Genomic DNA, 18,440 nt, shown 5'->3' with positions numbered 1-18,440 from the left:
GGGAAGGAGGGAAGATTTCGAGTTTTGTCGATTCGCAGCACGTAGTTTTGCGGTGGGCACAAGGATGACAGTTGAAAGTGTAACAAATAGCGCATAATACCGGGAAGGAAGAAGCAATTTAAAATTGCGACACTTTGGTTCAAGGTGGATGACAATCGAATGTTTCAAAAGTCGTATCGAAACGGTTAGCTCAATAAGCGTTACATGCTGGGCAGTTTGCATACTTTCGGGGGAAATTCCTTCAAAACATTATTTTAATACGATAATTCCAAGAGTTATAGCTTTCCTTATTTACTATCAATTTGCAATTTGTTAAATGTCAACAAGTATCAAAAGAAACAACAACTACAAACCCCCAATCCAGCGCACAAACTAAACACTTGTACATGACTAGTACCGAGCATCGATCAAACCAAAACCAAAACCTTCCCATTTCAGTACTAGACCCTAGACGCGCGCATCCATCATCGGCGTAAATCCGTGACGAATGGCATTCTCCCCCATTTCTAGCCAAGGCACGGAGAACCCCAGAATGTCCGTCACCGAATCTCAACACGCGTCCCACGCGCCGCCCTTTCCACCCTCCCGGAACTACGCCAAAGTGACACTGACAGCAAAACAAAAGACTCCGATTTTAATGAGTATTTGCAATTCATCAGAAGTGAAAATTTAATGAATCGCAAACTTTCCGGAAGATGTAAACAATGAGTGTTTTTGGACCTGAAAGTGCTGAAAGTGGAAAGTGGCCGGAAGTCGGTAGTCGCCTTTTCGCACCCAACGTGAACCACCCACAGCAGAAGCAGCAGCACTGTAAATAGGGAAATTTATCAACCTTGCTGCTGCGTTGGTAGCATTCCTGCGGGCTGTGCTAATGCGTGGAGGGTCGTGGGGCGAGACCGCTTGCCTTTGATGCTGATTTGTCGGTGGAATCCGAAAAATCGACCCCATTTCCTCGTTCGTGATTGTGCGTTTCGCACTTCGAAAATCCTTCCCCGTGCCAATTAAATTGCGACCGGCGTCGAAAACCAAAGACAGGGCAGGGGAAGATGGCATCGGAAGTGAGTCATCTTCGCGCCTGACTGCCTTCGGTAATGGATCACAAATGGGGGTGCCGCCCGACGTAAGATGATGTCGGTTGCTGTACTGGAAGGATTTTTTTTATTGACGTACCCATCTTGAAATGCGCATTCTTATGCGGGTCAATAGACGCACCACCAAACACACTCACACACAATGGTGGCAATGAAGGTGAACAACGATGCGCGGGTTTACAATTTGAATGTGGTTTTATCAACTTGATGCTCGAATTATCTGGAGAGTTGAACGCAATTCATCAATTCGGGGCAAAGAACACGACATGTTATCGTAAAGTTCGTTTGATTCTCACTCCTTAAAGATGGATTTTCATTTCATTCAACTTGGTTTGAAATTTTACAGATCTACATTGAATGGCTTGCATGTAGCTCCTCAAGCGGCACAGCACGACCACAGAAATAGTCATCTCATGTTGGAATACACTCTCGAGGGAGTCCACATCTACCGTTTCCTATTCCGGTATCGGATCGCCAGAATTTATATGATAAACTTGAACGATAAAATTATAAAACTTATTTATGAAACTATATTTTCTCGCTTCTCTCTCTCTCTATCTCTCTGTTACAGTGTGCACTTTGCGCTCCACTTGTAAGCCTCGTCAGTCCTTTACGGTTGTTCCTGTTTCCAGCGCAGCACCATAAGCCCTATCTACTCGACTCGACAAACGCTAGCCCTACGCCGCCTTTTGCAACGGCAAAGGAATAAAAACAGGGACCTGTTCCTGGCACCTGCACCACGTAAAATAGGTTATGTTGCAGGTGAACGAGTAAAAATTTCAATATATATACGATACATGCGCCCATGCCTTCAAACCCCTCTTGCCCGGGCAACAAGCGCAAAACTGCTGCACCGAGACATGGCATGGGCAGGATGGTTCTGGTAAACCTCTGTCTTTCTGGCCGCATGATTCATGACACTCTGCATGCCGCAGTGTCCCGGGTGTCGTTGCCACCTTGTCCCCGACTGCAACACAAGATTGCCTGCGGTTGGCCATTGCACTCTGGTTTATCGCATTAAGTGGCACAGCACACAGTCCTTTTTCTGCGACAGATGTAGGCCTTTCAGACCGTTCCCGGGGTGAGTCAACTAAGAATCATAATGCATCTCTTGGGACAAAACCAGACACTATTGAGTCCGTTCGATTCATTCAAACCCTGAATGGAGTTAAAAACATAAAAAAATGATAACAGGATCATTTTTTGCAAGTGTTTCTGATGAAATGTCGAGCAGATTGCATACTTTGAGGCAATTATGTCCTAGTCATAACTACAATAACGCCTAGCTGTATGCAATATGTGTACGGAAAACTCTTTTATTCTCTGAATTACCTCTTGCTTTACCTTTATTGATACATTATTGAACAAAGAACGTTCATTGAGATAACAATTTTGAAGATACTGTTGATTAGACAAACTCTTTTCTCTCATTTTTCTACTAAGAACATGTTTACAAGGGCTTTCAATTTCTTGTTCTGAAAGATGTAAATCTAATCAACTGCTCTCGAAAGTCTAATCTACCTATTCCGTAGGTTAGTGTGCGTTTGTTTGTGCATGTAAACGATACCTTATTTACCTTGCTGTTCGATTTTAAAAACAACAACCCCCTTGGCCACGTGTCCTCTATTTCTATCACATATTATCTAACTTAGAGCAAACTGGGGCTATCTTTTTCATATACAAACAGCAACTAGCTTCCATACATAGCGGTACGTACCGATCTCTATCATAACTGCAAACTAAACAACTCTTCCCCCGTCTTGCCATGTTAGCACCCTCACAGGCATTAGAGTTTTTCCAACGGAAATCAAATATTGTAATCACTGCACGAGCACAAACACCACCAGACGGTACGAACTACTCAAGAACCGGCATCCGTACGACCTACCTCCAAACGGATGAAAGCTAATCTCTCTGCCCCGGTGAATGGCAACGCAAGTCGGCAAAGTTGTTTGCACACACTTTTCGAAAGATGAAAACCCGTAGCGGAAAGTATCACAAATCCAAACACACGGACTACGGGGTGCTCAGAAAGCACTACTCCGAGTTGATATAGCAAGGAAATAAACAATTCTACCTCCGGACTAATATTTCAACTTTAGTCGGAACGAAAAAGGAAAGAAAGCTCCGATGCTTGTTTTTTAAAGCGTTATTTTCCAAACAATTCAAACACGTGCATCGGACAAATTTACGCAACCCAAAAGCTTTCGGCCGGAGCTTTGCTCTTAGCCAAAATGGGAGGGTTATCTTCCTCCCAGGCATAAATAGTATCCCATTACCCGACGCCCGACGACCTTCCCACACGAGTCGCATGATCTTTTTCGTCGCGAAAGTTCGCTAACATCGAACGGCAAAATAGAAAGGGCTGAACAGCTTGGCGTGCACAACACCCAGTGCGTCATAAATATATTTTGAAGCAATATTGGATCGCCTTGCTACATGTAGGGTGGAGTTTTCTTTGTCCCCCACACCGACCAGCTTTGTTGTGTCTCTGGTCTGGTTCGTGTCCGGGATGACTTTCAACTACAACGACCCAACGGGCTACACACTTAGAAATATTACCAGCCACTAGCGATGAATTGTTGTGACACTTCATAACCTTTCCACGAAACAGTGTAAGGGGTTTTTTGTGTGTCATGGCGAGACATTCACAATGCATGAAATTGTGATTTCTTCGCTCGTTAATACAATTCGTTTTCGCCCGTACCTCCCGGAATGTGCCGAGGAATGAAGACATCGCGGGGGACAGAATGTTATAAAGCACAAAAAGAACGCACGATGATAAAGCCATTCATTTTGCAGCTTTGGTCCGGGACGTCGACAGCACGCGGTAAGTGTTTCCGAATTCATGCACGCGCCACTATATTTTCTCCTCCAACAGTTTTAAGTGACGTAAGTAGGGTTGTTTGTTGATTTGAAATAAATATGGCATTCTTCTAACCCAAGTGTGATTGTCTTGTAAAAGAAGTTATGCAAGCTGTGATCTATGTGAAGCGCCTTTTTATGAAAACGCCCAAATGTATGCAATATGCTCGACAAAATCACTCGAATGCTACAAACGCAGGTTAAACCTTTCTTTTTATTCACATTTTCTTCATGGAAACTGAAAGAAACATGCTTTTAGCCACTTGCTCTTTCTTTCACAAGCATGGCTACATAAGTCTCGCGAGGTCCTTGCAGTGCATCTTCCAAATGCTGCAACTGTTCCAAATCGATCTTTCATCGCGCATAGTACGGTGCACACGTTGCTACATTATGTGCTTGCAGCCGACATGGCGTCATGTTTTGCTCCGAAATTGCTGTCAGATTCGCTGTGCCAAAGCTTAACATTGCACGCGCAATTCTTGCAACCCTCGCGGAAAGATATTGGCCATTCGTTATCCATTATGAAAATGGATGACATTCTGCTGCGAGCGCGAAGGAAAGCAGGGTTTCTCTGCATACTTGGTTTGGCTTATTGCTTGCGTGTTTTATAAAACATGTTTGCATTATTAAGCAATTTATGGACTGCAAGCGAGTGAATGCTTTTGCTCCTATTTCACCAATTAGCATTTCTCCCCGTCCCCGGTCGCGATCAACCGGCGTCCCATTAGCATTCCACTTCGACAGTCTCGCCATTAACTGTGCTGCGGCTGCTGCAAATGTAACTTTAATGGCAACTAATGTGCGTCCAACACCAACGCTCTGGCACGGTACACGGTGCGAATAAATCATCGATGCTATATTCTTTTTTACGCTCGTTGCTCGCTCCTCCCTATCTGGCTTGCGCTAATGTATCATAATCTAGCACGGCATAAGCTGGCGTCCGCCACAAAAAAAATATGCACCAAATAAATAGATACGAATGCAGCAGCCAGCTTGTTTCTGCTTTCAGCCACAAATTCGGCGGAAGCATCCAAAAGCAAAACAGATCTAGAAGCTATTTAGCCAAACACTCTTCGCTTGACCGATGCATCCGGTATATTTGTACCGTTTTCCCTCTACTGTGGTTCTAATTTTTTCCTCCTTGTGCCTGATTTTCGAAATGGAGTGTGAAAAACTGAAATGCCATTAAAATCTCGCCACTCAGGGATTCCGAATTTGGCACGGCACAAATTGAGCTAAATGAAACGTTTTCTTTACCACCCCATACCCCTGGAGAGTGCTCTCTCACACACACACACACTCACACGTTGCAAATTACAATTTAATGTACAATTCTCGTGTCACCAAACCCACCGCTATGTTTACCTTGCCATCCGCCGCACGTCGTTAAATCATTAGTCGCGAGCGCGGAAAATCCTTGTTTTTCTTCCTTTCCGCTTCCGGAGCTAGGTTCCGGGCGTCCAATGCAGCTACTCGTTAAGTCAAAACATTAGCCCGGTACCACTTAATCAAGTACAATTAACCACTCACGGGGTCGCTTTTATTCGGGTTGCTTGTTTCGCTTGTACCACTCTCTATTGGAATGCTAATACTTGGCTTGGAGAGGCCGTGTTTTGCTCCTGTTTTCCTAGACTTATGATGGAAGCGTGGAAATACCGACCAAATTAGTCATACGGAGGTTTGATTCCATTGAACAAGAGTTTCAATATTGAAATGAAAGTAATTCCTAATCAATGGTTTTCCTTCTCATACACTATGAGAAAAGAAATGGACAAAAAATCATTCTCATAGAAGTGTTTTGTTAAACTGTTTGCATAACTTCAGGACAAATGCAAATGCTTTTAGGACTATTTGTATCTTTAAACGCCTAAAGCTATGCAATTTGCCTGACAAAAACGACGTCCCAACGAATTAAGTTTAATCCATCAATCTTCAGCTACAATTTTGTCCAACCATATCAAACCCTACAGAACAATATTGTTAAATGCCTTCGGTACTCCAGTTATTCGGACTTGGATCGAAAACATACCGTTCCGGAGTCGAACAGCATGAAATTTATTCACATTCACTTGATTAGCCTCCGTCCGTGTACTGCTGATGAATGCTGAACGAAGACTGCGCGTGTATTTCGAAAGTGCTGCCAGTGATACGTTCTCACTCCATCCTTTTCCCAATTTCTCCGACAGATACGCACAAACACAAACACACACACACACACACGAACAGAGTGCCGATAAAATAGACCCCGACCGGCAACGTGCAACAATTTCTCCGGAACGGAGCGAGATTAATATTCAGCAAATAGCACGGTTAAATTAAATTATTGTTATTGAAAGTGTATTTGCTGTTCGTGCGTGTATGTGTGTATGTGTATGTTTGTGTACTTATTTGTGTGAGTGTATTTCTTTCCCACCGATCGGCTCACGTTCTACCGAAGGCGTGTCGTCGAACGTGAAAATTCGCTGACACGAAAAGCGTAAAAATATCAATCCACCACCATTGCCATCGGGGAAAACTGTTTTCCAACATTCTAGCACTTCTTTTTCGAAGGCAAGACCGATATCGCGATAAAGTCACCTCAAGAATCGAAAGTGAGTTGGTGTAATCAGATAATTGAAAAATTGGCACTGCAACTCCAGCGCGTGGAGCGCGAATTTTCCCATTGGGGATGGTCAAGACAGTTTTGGGGTTTTGTACCAAATCCCGCATGGGCAAAAGTATCACGTCCGGTGGGAAAGAAGTCGTTCGGTTTTTACACTTTGCTTTTTCAAATATCAACAATCCACCAACCCACCTCCACCCGCCCACCGTATGACCAATGTGTCATCAAGTTTTATAATAACTCGCAAAGTGACTTTTTATACCTTTCCACACCTCGCGGAGTGCACACGGCGCGCCATCGAGACGCCACAGCTCCACAGAACAGTTCATAAATTTGACTCTCGACAGGGAGCTTTCAGCGTGTTTGGGTTTTTTTCCATCCCAACTTTTTGCGCCCTCCCCGTTTTCACCATGGTGAGCGAATCCAATTCCAAGAATCGGGAAAGTAGAACGCGTCCTGTGAGTAAATATTAAAACAGTCAACTGACGAACAGCGGCGTGTGACCACTTCCATTCCGGTCACGTAAGATTTTTCCATTACCGATCTAGAATGTTGGCGCGCCGCTGCCTGGGGAGTTTATGGCCACCGCCGCCGCCGTGTGCTGCAAGTAACGTAAGGGGGGGGGGGCAGGTTTTGTGTGGATCTTTTTTGGGTAACGCATGAGGCTGGGAGGGTTTTTGTGCATTTGGTAAAGGTTTTATTTTCTCTCGCAGTGTCTGCGAAGAGTGAGAAAAGTGTAAGCAAAGATTCCTTCAACTCGTGTACTGTTTTGCTACACTGAAAGTGAGGGAAATGGGTATGGTGGATGAGTCACTAATACAACCCCACTAGAGCTCCTCAACATTCGTCCTATAAGGTCCTCCTCAGAAATAAGAAATATAGATACAGAGCAATTTTAATTGTTTTGTAACTTCATTTCAATCAATGTTTTGAATTCTTTTCCATTTTTTTTTCAATTTCAATCAATGTACGTTTTTATACATTGTCATGTTCATGCACTCTGAGACGCTTTGTTGAAATTGATGACATTTCTCCCCATCAAGCACTAACCCCCACCCAGCCTCATTGCTCACCATTACAGTCACAAAGTCACTTCATCCATATCAATTGCTTGTCCACTGCAAACCGTGCAACTTTGGCCAGCAACAGCAACAACTACAGTACAACTTTAGTACTCCCTTCGTCCCCCTGCACCTTCCCACCCACCTTGCCAACCTTCAGGCGTGCACAAACTTCTCAATCCCTCTTCGCAACATATTTATGGCAAAGTTTATGGTCGAAAACACACGAAAACCAATCGCCGAACGTGCACCGGACATGACAATCATATCGCCGACGATGCACTGGAAGTGGAGTTTTCTTTCGTTTTTTTGCGCCCCGTTCCCATTCGAGCACACGTTCTGCTTCTTATCGCAGCAGGACGGTGGCTGAACTATAATAACGGCCGTGATCATGACGACGACGGCGCCAGAAGGGTGACCAGTGCGAAAGATGACGACGACGATGGTTATGATTTCGATTACGAATACCAAGCGGGCCCGTCGAACTGTGCCCAGAATACTTGAGTGGTACAGGAGCACGGGATTGGGTGCTGTGTACTGCTTACCGTGGTCAAAACACTGAACCCATCTTTTACGCCCCGTAATGATGGACAATTTCCATTTTAATCGACTGCAAAAGAATGCGTTTACGGGACGGTTGGCTGGTAGTGAGTTGACTTCTTCATATGAACGGGCAGGATAATCAACATGCAAGCAACATATGCTAGTAGCAGTAGTAGTTTAACACCCTTGCAATTGAGTTGCTGTGGGACTAGGATGGGACTTTGTTGTTTATGTACTCTATAAAAATAAATATGCTTGTGTGTATGATGCCATTCTGGTCGCATCATCGATGACTGTGTATCGCCAGAAATATCGTAACGCTACGACTTGGACTTCCATTTCAAACCACAACAAGACACGCAACGGTAGTTAGTGATCGTTGCAATTGATTCTTGCCTACCAAAACTTCGTAATTGGCCTCCAAACATCACCACCAGTCGCGATCCTGTCACGAATGAGTATTTAATCGTCTCTCTAACTTCCCATCCGGGAAACGCCACCTTTTTTTCGCGAAGTAGTAGTAAACAGCCCCCCGAAAATAAAACGCCACTGAAAGAAAACAGACAACCGACCCACTCATGGCCCATAAAACTTGCAATGCGCAATTTGAACAAAACGCCCGCATATGGACCCTGCAGCACTGAACGAACACACGATCTACGTGACGTTTGACTTTGGGGCGTTGGGAGCGAGTTGGGAGCAAAGCATTTCCAGCACTAACGCTCCCCACTTTTGTATGCCGTTTTTTTCAGTTGAAGGGCAAAACAAATCCACTCATAAGGCCAAACAAATAAACAACAAGCAAAAAAAAAAGGAAAAAAAAGAACACTCGCCCCAAGTAGCGTTGATTTTGTTGCAGCAATGGAGGGAGGGCTCGGGAAAAACGGTCCGATAAAGCTTCGTTTACACCCACCCCGTTTGTTGTTGGCTTTTTTCGTGGAAAGGGGAAACTCAAGGGAAGGCAAGAAACATTATACCAAAAAAAAAGCCTCAAAACATCAAAATCAAACGAAAGAGTAACGGTGCGCGAGATGGGTAAAAAGGAAAATAATCATAAAAAATACACACTCACACACACATATGCGGAGACCTTCCACCTCACAATCCTCGTTGGCGAACGTACACACAAAAGGCCAAACCTCCCCTCAACCCACTACTGGTTTTTGTTGGCCCCACCCCAAAAGTAAAACAAGCAGCCCGGAGGAAACACGTCCCAACCGCAGGCTCGGGAAGCCCGGGGAAAGCTAATACGCGAACCTCCGTGGGGAAGAAAAACAAGCGACCCCCGAAAACGCAGGGCGTAACGGAGAGTAGGCGGCAGTGAGAGGCAGTGGCAATAAAATTTGAATAAATTGCAGATGTTCATGGCGCTTCCTGTCATCGAGCTTTCCGCTTTTCATTTCAACTTTCATTTCCTGTCTGGACGGATGCGTCTCGTTTCGCTTCGTCCGGGCTTCCTCCGCGCGATTTCTTTCCCTACCAATCACACACACACACTCACTCGTACACACGTACACAGAAGAGTTTGTTTGGCGGAGCAGCGTATCGTTCGCAGGCTTTTTTTCGATTTTGTTTTCCCCTCCTTTTAGGCCTTCTTTCGGGCAGCTGGGGAGCAGTTACCGCACCAGCAGTACACATTCCCCCCGAAACCGGCCGCTTCTTGGTTCAATTTCCGGAAAAGCTGTTTCCATGTTGCCGGAAACCGTGTGCAGGTTTGCTTTTCACCCTTCGGCGCTACTAAAGCAGCCTGAACCATGCTGGAGAAGTAGATGGATTCCATTCCTTACCTTGGGCATCGGGGAAGAATCGTACAACGCCTACTTGACGTTACTCGATCAAATGGAGCCTCGCCTTCTGGACCATCAGGTGTCTGGCCGTGCAATGGGACTGCCAATAGGCTTGACGTTCGTACTTCTCCATCGATATTGGGCGCAATTGGCTCCATTCCCCGTGGTTGGATCTACGCCAAACACATGTGTCCAGGGGAGCGAATGTCTTCGATAATGCTCCGCAATTCTACGGCACAATGGCAAAACCGAGTTGCTTTTTTTCCGCCATAGCATCGCACTGTGTACCATAACATTGAGGTTTCAAATCAATATTCTAAACTGTCCATTACTACAGAATACCAAGAGTTTGTAAACAGCAGTAAAACAAGCTTCGCTTTCCTTTTACTACCGAAAATTCAATAACACACCACACGGTATGCACTATTTTGACAGCTGTCACTTTGACATCTTGTGCAGCAGGGACCGAAAACTTTTAGTACGCCTCGTATGCGCCCTCGTCTCGCACACACATCACGAAATCACTCACCAATAACACTCCCTATCCAAACCCGAAGGAAGTTTAAATGCAGTTGCATCCTTCTCTTTCTTCTTCGCTTCTTCTCCTTTCCCTCCTCTTCCACAAGGTCGACAGGAAGTCACGTTTTACCGAAACTATTCATTCTCGGTTTTGCGTTTCTTCGACTTCTTTGTCGCTCTGCGAGCTTCGTTTCCACGTCGGCTGTCATCTTGCACGACCTGTTTGTCTTGGAGAAGAAACCCTGTTGGAAGAAGTTTTTAGTCTCCTTCACATATGGAGGTTGAATTGTCTTTTTTTTTGCTGCAAACCGAGGAGGGCTGTTTTTCCCGTCCTTCCAGAAGCCAATTTTTGCATCCCGATCGCATTCACATGCGAAAATAGACAGTTAGTGTCGTATTGTGACTGCATTTGCATATGCTTCTTGCGTTTCGCTCGGTACCACAGCGAAAGGATACAGAAAAGGTCTCCTTTTTGCCCCTCGTCTGACACGACTGCAAACAATGCAGCTTTTCAGGGAGGAAAACTTTTTTCTGTGTCGAGCACAATGACTGAACATACAGAACAAAAAAATGAACAAACCTCAACCTGCGACCCGAGTCACACAGGGAATTGTGCATCGCTTGCGGAGAGAAAAAATAACAAACCATACATCTGCATCATCATCATCATCATGATGCTACACCACTGCAACCACTGCAAGCCGTCTGGCTAATGTCACGTTTTTCACCCGTTATCAGTCTATTTTCTCACTGCTCTATTGCTTACTTTTTCCGCCTGCACTGCCTGCACCGAGAGCAAAACGGCTTATCGATATTGCACTCCAAAAGCATCGACTTCCCATTTCATTTGCCACACCAAACGGGAAGGTGTGAACGTAATTTTACTCCTTTCTTTTTTGCGTCTTCCACAAACCACCGGAAACTACTGGAAATGAAGCAAATACAAACAACAAAAAACCTGGAACAGTTGGGGACAAAAAATATAAGCGAGCTTTTTTCGGGAAGCAGGGATCGTTCACGGCAAGCAGATTTAGAATGCAATAGTTGTCATTCCGGTTCAACAGCTCGGAGAGCGCCTTATCAAACCATTTCAATCCGATGCCACTGCTGGTTGCCAATGAGTTGCAGCACGGTGGAGGAAACAAACAAAATCACTCAGGCAACGTTTCCGAATGATATCAACAGCGGAAAAAAAGCTCCAAAGTACACGAAGAGAAGAGTGTGCCCTGGAAGTGCATTCTCGTCACATTTTATCGCGCGATTACACCTCAACGAAATGGCCAGGTGCATGATGATGGTTTTCAACGGCAATTCACAATGCTTTTCCTGCATAGAAGGGATATCGATTACAGATAAGGCCACCTGGGATTGCTTTGTTTAAGTGTGCCTGTCGGGTACGAGCTTTCCACGAGCAATGGTGATTGTGGGATTGGTTTGCAATCTGTAAATGCATTCATTGGTAGTGATAAACTTACATTGAATTTGTTTGAATTACTTAATATGTCTCTGGAAGTATCTTTATTCAAAAAAGCACGTTTTGTAACGCATGTTGCATACTTTCAGGCGCATTTAACACCAAAGATATCAACTTTATTCTATAAATCTCTTTCCATTGCTTACCTAATATTTACTTATCTACCTACAATCAGTCTTCAAATACTATTCCATCCCCCATTTTTCCCGCTCCTCACTGCTGCATGTTCCTTCGCCCGATGCCCTTGCGCATCTGGAACAATTCCTTCGGCACCTTGTGATTGCTGAAGAAGCACTTGTACATTTGGTAAGCCGTGTCGCACGCGTCCGTACCCTCCACCGAACACTTTTTGATCAGCTCGTTCACTTTGCCCGCCTCAATGCCGACCGTCAGCTTTTCGCGAATCACGTCCTGCTGGATCACCCCATTGTCATCGATGAAGCCGGCCTTATCCAGGAAGCATTTCACAAAGCACTAAACCATCACCAAACCAAATTAGAATACATTACTAAGCCTTGCCTTGCCGGCGCCCTCACTACCATGCACAACGCTCCTTACCTTCGCCTTCATCGTGTCGACGGAAAAGTCTCCGCTCAGCACGCGGAACGCGTTCTTGGGCAGTATGCCCGTTTCCTTCACGCACTCGCGTGCATTCTGATGGATGCGCCGGACGTGCTCAGCCTCCAACCGGGCACCCTGCAGGGGGAGGGAAAAACGAAAGGGAAGAGTACAATTTAAAATTCTTCGATCACTACACTCTGCTCCCAGTGGCAAATCTTACCTTTGCACCGGTCACGGTACACGCAAGCAGCGTCAGCACCACGGCAAAGGTTACGATCGTTTCGCTGCACTTCATTGTGATCTTAGGTGTATGCTGTTCCCACCGGTGTGTGGTTTATGCTCGTGCTCTGACTGATTTAATTGCCCGTAGCAAGCGCTCACTTACGCGGTTCGCCTCCATTCACCGTGCGGTCAACGGTACTTATAGCGCCCTGATGCTGCTGGGCCACACACCCATACCAAGATGCATGCACACACACATGCACATACATCTGCATTCCTGCCCCCTTCAGTACGAGGCCCGCCGGGTCGAGGGACCGTCGGCGCGCTTAATGTAAACAATTCAATTTTCATGCTGATTCATTGAGTTCTTCCGCTGGCCCTGCGAAGGCGTGCCCTTGGCGCCCGAGAACCCCCCCCCCCACCCGGCCAAGTAAGCAAGGTAAGTGAAATGTTTTCCCTCCCCAAGGGGGTTTTGCTTTAGTTTTTGCCGGTGCGCTTCTGGCGCTCGTCATAATTTCGCGTGCCCGTTCGAGGTTGCCTCCGGTGTGGGACCTTTTTCCTTTGTAGCTTTACTTCGATTTAAACCCTTTGAGGAGGAACACGAATGTCGAAGCTGATGGAATTTAAGTTCCATGGTAGTTTACAGAATCAAAGACAAATGCTTTGACGTTCAAACGCCACAAATTATGCAATCTGCATGGTTAAATGTGCTTTATTTAACTTGTTCAAGGGATTTTTTTATTGAATCTAAACTTTTGTAAAATGATATAATATCAAACGTATGAAATATATCGTAAAATCAGTTAAATGAAACAAATTAACAGATTGCATGTAATCCAAGACAAATGACCAAATCATAAAATAAACATTAAACAAATTGAAAACCAACCCCGCATTAGTAAAATGTCATCAAAGGGTTGATTATAACCACAACTAATTTCCTTTGCCATAGAAACAACTTCTCCACAAAGAGTAAATGGTAAAGTTTTGAGAGTTCTCTCTTCTCAACCCTCTCGTTCCCCGCAAACTCTACCTCTCTCGAGCATAAAGTTCGCTAATAAGCATACGCAGCTCAACCATGCCCTTGGACAAAGGAACCACAACAATAATATTATGCCACACATGGTGCACACATGAGCGGGCAAAGAACGGCCGAAAGACGAACGAGAAAGCACTCGATAACACTGCACCGGGTAGGGTGGTAAGAACCAACAAACACAGCTGCACTTTTACACACCCCGGATTCGATCCCGATCATCATCAGCGCAAGATGCAAAACTATCGTGTTTCTCCGTGTGTGTGTGTGAGTATGTGGACCCGTGTCACGTGTCGAACATCTCGAGCGCTGGAAAATGTGCTTCTTGGCAAAGAAAACTTTCCGGTTTTTCCCAACCGCCCGTTGTAGTGAAACGTGATTGAGTGAAGTTGTAGCATTACGATAACAACAACTTGGCATACAAGCATCGACCAGTTTGCAAACTCCTCTTACGTGGAAGTGGAAAACAAAAATATTGTTCCTGTTCTCCCAATGCAAGAGCGACCGTTCTCCATTTGCAATGATTAAAGCCATAAATTAAAGCTAACATGCAAGAGCCATCACCGTGCCGCATCCTGTAGTGGTTGCTAAATTTTGAATGCAATTTGCACCCACCTTGCTGCGGGACAAATTATTGAACTGGCAGGCGGCAAATGCAATACCGACCCATCCCGACCTACTGATGAACCTTCCGGTAAAGAGTCGGCCAGTCGTTACAACCGATCCATACCGATCCGTTCAATTATGTAGCCTTTGCCACCGCCTGCTCGACTTCACGGCCAGGGCCGATCGGACCTTAAAGGCTTTCCCCCACGATGTTGTTGCACACGTGGAAGGTGAGTGTGCTGCATACGAAATTAGAATTGGTGCCCTTTGCATTGGGTGGAAAATTTTGCCTACCGTGTGGTTGCATTGTGCTTCGTGTAGCTTTGCTGCAGCGGGAATGTGCATTAGGTCTGCTCGTTGCTGCTGCTGCTGTTGCTGCCTTTGCTGCAGTAATTAATGATGCCGAGATAGCAAAGAGTGGAGCGCCACGAACAAAGCTAACTTGAACTTGAACTGCTAAAAGCTCACAAAACACATGTAGAACGCTCGTACACGAATCAGCCGTTTGAGCTATCTTTCGCATCGGGCTTGCAGCGAGATGAAGGGAAAACTCCACCCAGAAAAGGGTGGGATTTGCTAGTATATAATGCATTGGATTAGGTCAGTGGGCTATCAGAAGTGTACCAGCGCTTAGCACCAGCTCAACCGAGATCTTCTCTCACCCACCGTTCACCCTACAGCATCAACACCGCAATGAAGTCCTTTTTCTGTGTCGCTTCCTTCTTCCTCCTAGTAGCATCGGTGCATGTAAGTACACGTGGTGAAATATTTCAGCCTCTTATTCCAACGCGTACGCTTCATGTACCATCGTTTTCCTCCATCAATCACAGGCATTCACCTTGCGCCAGCAGAAGATGGTAAGCATTTTCGCGCTGGAGTGTATGGCCGAGACAGGCATTGGGGCTGAATCGCTGACCAAGCTGCGCGATGGCGATCTTACCGCGAACGACCGGACCGCGAAATGTTTCATGAAATGTTTCTTCGAGAAGGAGAACTTTATGGATGCGGAGGGTAAGCTGCAGCTGGAAGCGATTGCCACGGCGCTGGAGAAGGATTACGAGCGGGCCAAGATTGACGAGATGCTGGAAAAGTGTGGCGAGCAGAAGGAGGATGCCTGCGAGACGGCGTTCAATGCGTACGCGTGCTATCACGATCACTATCAGAACCTCTAAGTAACTACGTAAACGATCGAAGCGAGGCTCGGCTTGATAGTATAGTCAAATCAAAAGCTCCTCAGTGCGATAGAGTCAAGTGAAAATAAACATTTTATAGTTACATTTTAATAGAGCTGTTTTGATTACTCCATTCTGCAGCTTACTCGTTCTGTGATAAACGATGCTTTCAACAACCCGTTTCAAAGACCCGACTGTTATCCAAAAACCGTATTACACATCATTAGGCACCCAAGACACTCTTTACTGTGCATAACTTGCATTTCTTTATCACAAACGCATCCGACATCCCGGCTCAACACATAGATACAGGCGCACAGCATCATTAGACTGACTCTTATTGTGAAATGCTCTGTCAAAACCCATCTCGCACAAGACATTCCACAAACAGCTAGCGCGCAAAGCTGCTTCATTTATCATCTTCTCCGCATGCAGCCGGGCAGTGGATAGCTCTGCCATATGCACAGGCAAAGGGCTGATGAATGCAGCATGCTGGCTGGTTGTTGTGCTGCTGCAAGTCAGCCCCATTGCTACCGTACCGATGCTGATTATGCAGTAGGATTATGAGCGGCAGCTGCTATGACTTTTGCTCGCCTTCCACTGGCACACCGGCAATGGTGCAAAGGCGTTAAGAAATGTGCAACCATTGCAGTGTACCATTTATCACCTGTACGCGCGGTACATTTACTGGAATGGTGTGAGTGTGTTTGTGTGCCAGTCTGCTCTCCCGAATGCAGATGTAGCTGCTGTTTTGTACTTTCAAAACAAAACGAAAACTACAAGAAAATGTTACATATTTACGATATTTTTTAAATGCGCCTATAATTAGGCAATCTGCCTCACAAAAGCATTTTTTAAGGAAATGTAAATCATATCTCGTTCATTTTAGGTCCAAAATTTTAAGTCCAATTTCAAATAACTTTAAAGAAATCCCCAGTCTCCCCCCTTTTTGTCCCTGCTTTCACTATCAACATCTAATTAAATTTTCAAGCACATCCGCTTTCAAGTCTCGGCAAACGCAAAGGCACAACATCGTTTCTCGATTCCGATTGCCTTTCGCATTTCCACTGCTGCCAATGCCGTCCAGCTCCGTCCGTACAATGAAAAGACGGAGCAATATCGTCCTCCAGAAAAATACCCCCAAGACACGGTGCACCCGTGTTGCATCCGTTTGCTGCGAGCTTCCGTTGCTGGCGTTCGGCGAGTTTTAAAGCATAAACTTTCCCCTTTCCCAAATATTCGGTAACAAACCGAATTCGTTCTCGCCTCATCCAATACCGGACGTCCATTGTTCCATACTGGCTGGGCGCATGCTTTCCTATCCCGGGACGCGGACAGAGAAGAAAAGGATATTTTTTCGTGTCATCCTTCCATCCTAAGCCAATTTGCGCGGGCACGCTCTTGTTGAATGCACGGAGCGAACTACGCTCCCGAGCCCGAACGACCCAAGCCCGAGCTGCACTATTTGCATTGTGTTTCGCATGGTTGCACATCTTCAAAAGGCTGTCAAAATTACCCCGTCAGTGCGAAGGGCATCATCAAGTGCTGGCAAACTAGCAAACTGTCTCACACTCAGCCTCGGTTTTGGGGCTGACAATAGCGTCAAGAGAAGGGTTCGTCTAGGATGTTATTGTTTTTTGCTTTTATTTTTTGTGATCGTCGGTAAGGATGGTGTACTGCAAAAGTCGCTCTTGCGTTCGCAAATGAACCTTTCTCGCTGGAAGCGCGCTAGTTGAAGATAGCAAAAAGGGGAAAGTTAGTTCTTGCGTGAAGCCTTTGCAAAAGACGAATTGCCTGTTTGATAGCCCTGCATTAAGCTCGCCCTGAAAGAGTCTTCCTTCTTTGACAGACAGTTCAATTCCTCTCCTATGCCTCAAATGTCTTATTATTTGCGGACAAAGATGAATAACCTATGATTTGTATAATATGCCTTACTATCAACAAATAATTACCCAGGAACAGATAAACAAACAGCCGCGCTGCATCCTCCCACATTAAATTATCCTAATTAATACAAGCGAAATCGAATGCGAATCAATTAAAGAGCATTTAAAGCATACAATTCACCCGACTCCCGTTTTCAGACTTTCAACACACCCACCTCAATTAAAGTTGATTGCACACATCGTCCCTTTTGCTCTGCCCTGTTACATTCACAGCGTCCACATGATCCAAATGTATTCCCATTACGCATGTATATAATTAATAATTGGATTTTAACCCCGAAGAACTTACTGCTCCTGTTACTGTTTGTTACCAGCAGGCCCTTCCGATAGTCCTGGACCATTCCGGGAAGCCAATCATCAGAGGATGGGATGCAATTTCATGTCACTTTGACTGCCCGGTCGGTATGAAAGCGAGCAGCACCTGGACGAACAAGCAAAAGGGAACAATGACTGTGTTCGTGTGTTTTACCCACACTGCTCCACATTTTCCCAGTATGTGTGCTAGACTAAAGCCCTTCCAGTCAATCCATCCCGTCACCAACGGGTGATGGGTGAGAAAAATGAACCTCCAGACGATCCATCGCAGAGCAACTTCATCCATCTTCCTCACGCAACTGAAAATCAGAGATCGAGAAGGAAACCTCCATTGCCAATGTCGGCTAGTCTTTGCGTGGCTCGGCTTACACCAGCACTGCCGTGTAACAATGTTACAAATGACATGTTTTCCCGTTCAATAGTGATCTCCACCTCAGCATCTTCCATTCCAACAAAAACCCCCTTACGGACTGATAAGAGAGGCGTTGCAGGATTCTTCCAGCATTATTTATGTAACCTATTAAAACCCATCCATCCGACGGGTCCGAGCGGAGACAAAAGGGCGAACGGATAAATCCATTTCGCCCAGCAAACAGGGCAGCAATATTCACATCAATCGCATCAGATCTACCCGGGTGCG

General features: G+C 45.5%; 2 protein-coding genes across 2 annotated transcripts; one reads left to right on the top strand and one right to left on the bottom strand.

The window, feature by feature from the left end:
- Nucleotides 1–12,092: 12,092 nt before the first annotated feature.
- On the bottom strand, nucleotides 12,093–12,948 carry LOC1280378 (general odorant-binding protein 56d). The gene is made up of 3 exons (XM_061657555.1): nucleotides 12,724–12,948; nucleotides 12,501–12,638; nucleotides 12,093–12,416 (listed from the first exon to the last, which is right to left on the bottom strand). The coding sequence occupies exons 1-3, from the start codon at nucleotides 12,796–12,798 to the stop codon at nucleotides 12,156–12,158; spliced, it is 474 nt and encodes a 157-aa protein (XP_061513539.1). The 5' UTR covers nucleotides 12,799–12,948; the 3' UTR covers nucleotides 12,093–12,155.
- A 2,074-nt stretch (nucleotides 12,949–15,022) lies between these two features.
- Nucleotides 15,023–15,751, top strand: LOC1280379 (general odorant-binding protein 69a). Its single transcript, XM_320226.2, has 2 exons — nucleotides 15,023–15,114; nucleotides 15,198–15,751. The coding sequence occupies exons 1-2, from the start codon at nucleotides 15,061–15,063 to the stop codon at nucleotides 15,537–15,539; spliced, it is 396 nt and encodes a 131-aa protein (XP_320226.1). The 5' UTR covers nucleotides 15,023–15,060; the 3' UTR covers nucleotides 15,540–15,751.
- Nucleotides 15,752–18,440: the final 2,689 nt, after the last annotated feature.

This window comes from Anopheles gambiae, chromosome 3 (genome assembly GCF_943734735.2).
Source record: "Anopheles gambiae chromosome 3, idAnoGambNW_F1_1, whole genome shotgun sequence".
NCBI classification, from domain to species: domain Eukaryota; kingdom Metazoa; phylum Arthropoda; class Insecta; order Diptera; family Culicidae; genus Anopheles; species Anopheles gambiae.
Note: the sequence above shows the minus strand (reverse complement) of the source record. Positions and strands in the feature narration are given on the sequence as shown.

Coding starts and splice junctions, on each gene's coding strand:
- LOC1280378 (XM_061657555.1), bottom strand. CDS start 12,798: ATGAAGTGCAGCGAAACGATCGTAACCTTTGCCGTGGTGCTGACGCTG. Junction 12,639..12,723: donor GTACCGTGACCGGTGCAAAG/GTAAGATTTGCC, acceptor CTCCCCCTGCAG/GGTGCCCGGTTGGAGGCTGA. Junction 12,417..12,500: donor TCGACACGATGAAGGCGAAG/GTAAGGAGCGTT, acceptor GTGATGGTTTAG/TGCTTTGTGAAATGCTTCCT.
- LOC1280379 (XM_320226.2), top strand. CDS start 15,061: ATGAAGTCCTTTTTCTGTGTCGCTTCCTTCTTCCTCCTAGTAGCATCG. Junction 15,115..15,197: donor TCCTAGTAGCATCGGTGCAT/GTAAGTACACGT, acceptor CATCAATCACAG/GCATTCACCTTGCGCCAGCA.